The 7,752-nt window shown below is 45.8% G+C and overlaps 1 protein-coding gene across 2 annotated transcripts in view; it reads left to right on the top strand.

Moving 5' to 3' along the window:
* CISD2 (CDGSH iron sulfur domain 2) overlaps window positions 1-7,532 on the top strand; it is a 25,044-nt gene extending 17,512 nt beyond the window's left edge. For both annotated transcript variants that reach the window (XM_019526270.1, XM_019526271.1), the window contains exons 2-3: window positions 6,121-6,335; window positions 7,121-7,532. In XM_019526270.1, coding sequence (XP_019381815.1) covers window positions 6,121-6,335; window positions 7,121-7,210 — 305 coding nt within the window. In that variant the 3' untranslated portion in view covers window positions 7,211-7,532. The remainder of the gene's footprint in view (window positions 1-6,120; window positions 6,336-7,120) is intronic.
* The last annotated feature ends 220 nt before the right edge of the window (window positions 7,533-7,752 follow it).

Below are 7,752 nucleotides of genomic sequence, written 5' to 3'. Positions count from 1 at the left end.
GCTGCTGCCAGCTGGGATCTTGGGCTGCTTCCAGCAGGCAGCTGGGATGCTGCAAGCCCTGCTGGAAGCAGCCTGGGCTCCAGCAGCTACCCAGAGCCGGGGTAGCTGCTGGCAACCACAGAGCCCAGGCTGTAGGGTAGGGGCTTGGGCTGGGAGGCAAGGGGCAGTAGGGCTGGGGGGCAGGGGCTTTGGATGGGGGGCAAGGGGTAGTAGGGCTGTGGGGCAGGGGCTTTGGGTGGGAGGCAAGGGGCACAAGCAGGGCATCCTGCCATGTACCCCTTGCCCTCATTTTGTTTTTCTGGCATGCCGGCACTCTGGCACCTTCCAAGATAGGTATTGTGGTGTTTTTTGGCACTCCAGCCAAAAAATGTTGCCTACCTCTGCCCTAGGGCCTTCCCAAATACCCCCAGGGGTATGTCTGACCCTGGTTGACAATGCCTGGTCTAGAACACTGCACTACACTCCAGTTATACACATAATACCCTTTTCTTATGTACGCAACCAGACTACAAAACGGCTTACATCAGTTGAGGCCAAACTTTTTTGGCAGGCTTAAATGTCCCTTGCACAAATTAGCCCTGCATCCTATACAAGTGCCACTCTGATTGCCTTCTCTTGTCTGATTTGCTTCTCTGCTTTCTGCTCCCAGCCCTGTACTCCCTGCCAGTTTTGCTGCTTTACTTTGTTTTCCACCCTGTCTGCATCTTTGTCTCTTCTCATGTCTTCTGAGTGCCCCACACACAAGCTATCTATGTCTCTTGTGACCATCCCTGGCTTCCTGTGTGTCTAGATACAACTCGGTTAGTGTATAATTCCTAGCTGCAAAGTCCTACTCCAGAATTGCTTTCTCTGAAGACTTTGCTTTTTCAGGATTTGCTTGTTCTCCTACTGGCAATTAAAGGAAAGTGAAGCTATGCTGGATGATTCTGCAACAGAACAAGAACTTCTTCATAGATTAAGTCAGAGTTTGGGGTCAAAAGGGAGCAGTAGATTTGTCCTTAGATAATGCTAATCTGATTATCAAATTGGCAACCCTTGCATTTCAAGCAACTAATCTGATGAGAGGTTTGCTTTGTTGGCTTCCAGCATAATTGCTCTGGGCCTAGTCCTTAGCAGTTGCAGGTACCCAGTGTACTCAGTAAGAGTAGACTCCCTCAGCACCTTGCAGGTGTTATACATCCTTCTGATGTCGTTTAGCATTGGACAAGTTGACTGGAAAGACATTTATCTACTGAGGGAATAAGGAGGTTTTTAATAAACATCTTCCCTGAGTTCTGCATACTTGCCTGGCAGAATGAGGGTACTCAAGACTTCACTTCATGTTGCTGTTGCTTATGCCAGTGACAAACTGGTAAACAAGCTGTCAGTAGCTGCTGTCTAGCAAGTATAATACATTTTTGCCCACACGGTGAGTACATTGATTGCATTAGAAATCATTACTGTTGATTTTGCTGAAGGCATTTTGCATGGGGGAAGAAAAGCAAAATTAGAAGAAACAGGAACAGCCATGCTGCATGGTTACATATAGGGGTTAAATTCTATAAGGAATCAAAACCCATGCAGATGGAAGATGCAGACAGTTGTGTTTCTAGTGCTGTGGTTTGTGCATCTGTCCCAGGTAGAATACCATAAACAGAAGAGTAAAGAAAGAGCAAGCAAGAGAGTATAGCTGTCACAGTGCAGTGCTTTCATTGTGGTGTATGCTCTTGCATGATAGAATGCACTTCAAAAGAAAAGTCCTGCGTTTGTTGCTGGGAAAGTGCACGTTTTCCTTTATCAATCAATCCATTGTCCGCAAATATAACGTTGTGCCCAAGAATGGAACTACTGTGACTTTTGAGTAAGTTAAAACTACTGGGACAGAAAAGGAGAAGCATTTTTTATCTGATGTATTACATTTCCTTTTTTGTTTCTGTGTTGAAACAGACTGGAGAAGTAGTTTAGCTGCATTTTGACTAAACCACTTTAAAGAGGAACTTGTTTTGAATAATTTAATACAAGGTCTTTTCTTACAGTGCATTTATGTAATAGTTTTTGCTCTGTGACAAGTCCATTAAAATATGGTTTGTTTGTTTTTTTTAGTGAAGAGACACTTTAGATTACCTCCCTTTTTGTATACCTTTGAAGAAAATCCCAGTAGCAACCTCAAATTAATAGTCAGCTTCTTACTATGCATATCCAGTGATTCATTTTAACAGAAGATCTAGAGGAAGACAGCCAGCTGATATAATCATTGTTCAGTTTACAGAACACAAGTGGCAGCTTATACCAGCTGTCTGCTCTGAAGTTCCTTGCAAGCTTCAATGAATGTTACCCTCCTTCTGCCACTCTGTGTACAAGCCTTGAAATGTGGTAGGAAGAGGAAGGTAGGTGGGCCTGGGGAGCATCCCCAGTGCAAGTGCAGTTCAAAGAACGTGGGAGCAAGCTAGATCTTTGATATATTCTTAGAATCATAGCAAATTAGGGTTGGAAGGGACCTCAGGAGGCCATCTAGTCCAACCCCCTGCTCAAGGCAGGACCATCTCCAACTAGATCAGGTTTGTCCAACATACGGCCCACCAAGCCATTTTCTGAGGCCCGCGGTGCTGCAACAGGATACGCAAGTGAACACTGTTTACTTTAGTTCCCACCTCTTGTCCCTCCTCCAACCCGTCAGCAGCTTCCTAATGGCTGCTGAAGGGCTGGGGAAGGGACAAGGTTCCACATGCACCGAGTCAACTTGACATTGCCAATGCGGTGCATGTGGGAAGAAGAGTAGCCGTGTGCCGCTTGGGACAGGATGAGCCCAGCTGGAGCAGCAGGGGCTCGGCTGCACTTCTCCCTTACTTGCGCTGGTCAGTCCCAAGCGGCACACGGCTCCGCCACCACTTTTGCTGGCTGGTGCCGACCCAAGCAGGTGTGTCCCATCCGGAGAAGCACTCAGCTGAAGCTGGCTTCCCATGCGCTGCTGGGGACAGGAGGAGGCCGGCCAGGTCGCCACCGGCCAACATAAGTGGCGGCAGAGCCATGTGCCCCTCGGGATGGACCAGCACAGGTAGGGAGAAGGTGCAGCTGAGCTCCTGCTGCTCCAGCTGGGCTTATCCCGTCCCCAGCAGCACATGGCTCTGCTGCTGCTTCTGCTGGCCGGTGCAGACTTGGCTGGGTTCTTCCTGTCCCCAGCAGCACATGAGAAGCTGGTTTCAGCTGCGTACTGCTGGGGACGGGAGGAGCCTGGCCAGATCTGTACCGGCCAGCAGAAGCCGTGGCGGAGCCATGTGCTGCTTGGGACTGACGAGCGCAGGTAGGGAGAAAAATGCAGCTCGTTCCCTGCTGCTCCGGCTGGGCTCGTCCTGTCCCGAGGGGCACGTGACTCCGCTGCCACTTCTGCTGGTTGGTGCCGACCCGGCCGGGCTCTTCCTGTCCCCAGTAGCACATGGGAAGCCAGCTTCAGCTGCGTGCTGCTCTGGATGGGACAGATCCACCTGGGTCAGCACCAGCCAGCAGAAGTGGCGGTGGAGCCATGTGCTGCTTGGGACTGACCAGCGCAGGTAGGGGGAAAGTGCAGCTGAGCCCCTGCTGCTCCAGCTGGGCTCATTCGGAGGTTCATTTAATGTTTGTAAAATGCGTGGCAAGTCCCACATAGATGTACTGCATAAAAATTCAAAATATATTTTGACTTCTTTGGTTGGCACCTTGGGCTGAGATTTTCAAAGCTGAATCAAAAGGCCAACTTCCATTAAAATGAATGGGATTTACAGGGCTCCAGATCTTTTATAACAACTTTGTAACATGCCTGTCTACCCCTTTTTGCAAATCTCAGCCATAATTTGGAAGCTCAGCCAAAGAACATAAGAGCTTCTGAACATAAGAGCATAAAAAGTGTCATGCTTGGTCAGCCCCATGGTCCATCTAGCTAAGTATCCTGTCCCGAACAGTGGCAGAGGTGGATGCTATAGAGGGAGAGTTTTGAACTGGTTAGACCCATTTCATTGTCACTTCCTGCAACTTCATTGGTGTCAAAGGTCACGTGATATCACTTCCTGATGTGATGCCACTTCCTCTGAGGTCTTTGAATATGGCTTGCTGGCCCACTGGGTGATAAAAAATTCATGATCCGGCCCCACATTCAAAAAGGTTGGACACCCCTGAACTAGATCATCCCAGCCAAGGCTTTGTCTACACAGCTCTTAAAAACCTCCAAGGATAAAGATTCAACAACCTCTTTGGGTACCCTGTTCTAGTGCCTTACTGCCCTCCTAGTAAGAAACATTTTCCTTATATCTAACCTAAACTTCCCTTGCTGCACCTTGAGACCATTGCTCCTTGTTCTGTCATTTGCCACCACTGAGAACAGTCGAGCTCCATCCTCTTTGGAACCCCCCTTCAGGTAGTTGAAGGCTGCTATTAAATCCTCCCTCAGTCTTCTCTTCTCCAGACTAAAACTAAATAAGTCTAGTTCCTTGAGCCTCTCTGAAGTCAAGTGCTCCAGCCCTGTTTGTGTTGCTGTCTGGTGGACTCTCTCCAATTTGTCCACATCCTTTCTGTAGTGGAGGCCCAAAACTGGACACAGTACTCCAGATGTGGCCACACCAGTACTGAATAGAGAAGAAGAATCACTTCCCTCGATCTGCTGGCAGTGCTCCTACTAATGTGGCCCAGTATGCAATTAGCCTTCTTTGCAACAAGGGCACACTGTTTGCTCATATTCATCTTATTGTCCACTGTAATCTCCAGGTCCTTTTCTGCAGAGCTGCTGCTTAGCCAGTTGGTTCCCAGCTTGTACCAGTGTGTGGGATTGTTTCATCCTAAGTGCAGGACTTTGCATTTCTTCTCTCCTTATTGAACTAATGGGTGTGTCCAGATGAATTCAAACATGCAGGGGCACATGTTTCCCGTGGCACGAAAAGCAGTGGCACATATTGGTGCTGCTGGTTGTTGTCTAAGGGCACGCCCCTGCATACATGCTCTGCTGCGTGACAAAATGACTCAGGGTAGGGGAGGCTGGGGCCAGTACCTGTGCTGGCCCCTAGTAGCCTTACCTGGGGTTCTGGAGGCATCCTGGGGAAGAAACAGCACCAATCTGGCAGCTTGGAGCCTGGCTGGAAGCCAGTGTGGCTCTGGGTAGGCAGGTACCGTTTCTGGCGGCACATGCTGCTGCCATGTGTGCTGCACCACTTATTTGTCAGGTTTTGACACTGGGATCTCCTGGTGTCAAAAAAAAAATGTTAGCAGCTCAGTGAATGAGTGCATAAGTGCTGCATGTGATTTACAGTGCCTCAAACAGATCTGAGGTGCTGCAGACTATATACATGTGGTCGTCTGGATGCACGTGAGATTTCTTTTACCCCATTCCTCCAATTTGTCTGTCTCTGAATCCTATCCCTATCCTCCAGGATATCTACTACTCCCTTCTACTTGGTGTCATCTGCAGACTTGCTGAGGGCACACTCCATCCCATCTCCCAGGCTGTTAATGAAGATACTGAACAAAACCAGATCCAGGACAACTTTCTGTGGCTTAATTTAGCCAAATCTGGAGGGATTTTGAGTGAAACAGCAAAAGGCACCTTCTGTTCTTGGCACTCTCCCTGTCAGACTTTTTTACTTTATTTTAACATGTTTTCTAACATTATTCTTTGGTAAGGGCTGCACCATTTCTGCTGAAATCATCTTAGAGCAGAAACCAGGAATGGAAAACTTCAGCCAAATGGTGAATTGAAAAAGCAGCTAAAAGTAGGATATAAAAGGTTCAAGTCTTATGTTCAATAGGCTGCATTAACCCTGTGATAATTTTCTAAATTTAACGATGCCCAGGTTGTTGGAGTGGAGGAGAGCTGGGGAGAAAGTGGTCTGGGGAGCAGGCTGAGAGCAGCAGGTGGCTACTGTTCTGTTCCCTTCTCCTGGTGACTTTCCCAGTAGAAATGGGCCTGTATGTGGCCTTTGTTTGCAGAGCCGAATGAATCTCCCTTCCCGTGTTGCCTCTTAAACCTTTTCCTTAGTCCTCTACCAGCCTAGATGCTGAACTCCTCATTCCCCTTTCATCTAAAGCAAATAGGAATATTGCTAATGTTGTGCTGCTGGAAGTCACTGATACTGAAACCATATCATTCTGGCATCTCTGAAAATTGTGTGTGTTTTGCAGTTTCAGAATGGTTGCGGTTATTGCCGTTCTTGGGTGTGCTGGCACTGCTTGGCTACCTGGCTGTTCGCCCATTCCTTCCCAAGAAGAAACAACAGAAAGACAGCTTGATTAACCTCAAGATCCAGAAGGAAAATCCTAAAGTAGTGAACGAAATACACATTGAAGACTTGTGCCTCACAAAGGCAGCTTACTGCAGGTGTTGGCGTTCTAAAACGGTAAGATGCTTTACGGGACTGCCACAGAGCAATGAAATAAACCTGTTGTTATCATCAGTTCTGTCTTCTGTGAATTGGAGCATGTGCCTTCCACCTAGAGGATGGACACATTAATGTACAATTCTTTTCTACTCTGTCTGTATGTGCATAGCAACACTTACGTTCATGAAAGATGCAGCACAAGTCTGTTATGTGCACAGTACATAGAACTGCTATCCCTTTGAGGTGTGAAACAAAAGTATTTTTTTTTCTTCCCTGTAAATGTTTTGTTCTAAACCTAGAATAAACTATTCCAGCCAAGAAAAAATGGTTCTATTCAATTACAAAAATAAAGGTATCATTATATTCTGTTTTAGAATGAAAGTGAGACTTTTTCAACACTTTTTTCAGAGGGAAAACACTCCACTCACCTCAGAATAGCAGTACAAGTGACCTAAATCATCCTAACTTTGACCGCAGATGAAACATGGTTGAAGTTGGAGCAGTTTTACTGCACTTCATACTACAGGTTCATGCAGGCATAACAGGTAGCAGCTGCCATCTAGAGTATAGCTCTCCCCTTTTGAAACTGCTATAAGCATACCTTTGTACTTTAGGAGCAGCTGTTTTCAGACTTTGCTAAAGTTTAATTCCTTACTAGCAGCCTGCTCTTTGAGTGATCTGTCATTGCTAGGAAAGAAAAAGAGTAGAATTAAATAACTTTATGAAATTTTTCTTAATGAAATCATTTACTAACCAGGCTGTAGAATGAATACACTAATTCCTTGTGTATGCTTCTTTTCCAGTTCCCTGCTTGCGATGGCTCTCACAACAAGCACAACGAATTAACAGGAGATAATGTGGGTCCACTAATACTCAAGAAGAAAGAAGTATAGCAAACATCTTTAAATGATTAGAGCTGAAGTCTCTTTATACATGTGTACTTACAGGACACAATGTTTTGTGTATATGATAGCATTATTAGTGTAATGGTGGTTGTAGATTTCCTTTGGGTTTAAGCTGAATTAAGATGGGTTGCTAAACCAAAGGTCATTCTTTTGATACTTTGTATGTTCTGAAGAATTATGTCTAATATGTAAAACTGTAAAGTAAACATCCCTGTAAATAAGTCTTATTCCAGTAATGACCATACCAATCATCGTTTAATCTTTTTTAGTATGAACATACAATAAAATAGCCCTACTGCCTTTTCTAAGAGCTGGATGTCTAATTTTCTGTAGCTTTTGTAGCACTGAATTGCCATTTTGTGGTTTGCTTTTTAAAATGTATATATATTACGTGTTGTACTTTCTACCCTATTTAACTTGCAGCATAGGATCTAACTTAGTTGCGTTCACTTCAAGGGTGCTAAGTTAATTTTCCTGTGCCTGAAAGTCTGGATCAAAACGTATTCAGTGGATAGATATTCTCTCTCTTT

The sequence above is a fragment of the Gavialis gangeticus genome, unplaced genomic scaffold, assembly GCF_001723915.1.
Source record: "Gavialis gangeticus isolate Ggan-Ray unplaced genomic scaffold, GavGan_comp1, whole genome shotgun sequence".
Classification (NCBI taxonomy): domain Eukaryota; kingdom Metazoa; phylum Chordata; order Crocodylia; family Gavialidae; genus Gavialis; species Gavialis gangeticus.
This window is presented reverse-complemented; position numbering and strand designations above follow the sequence as displayed.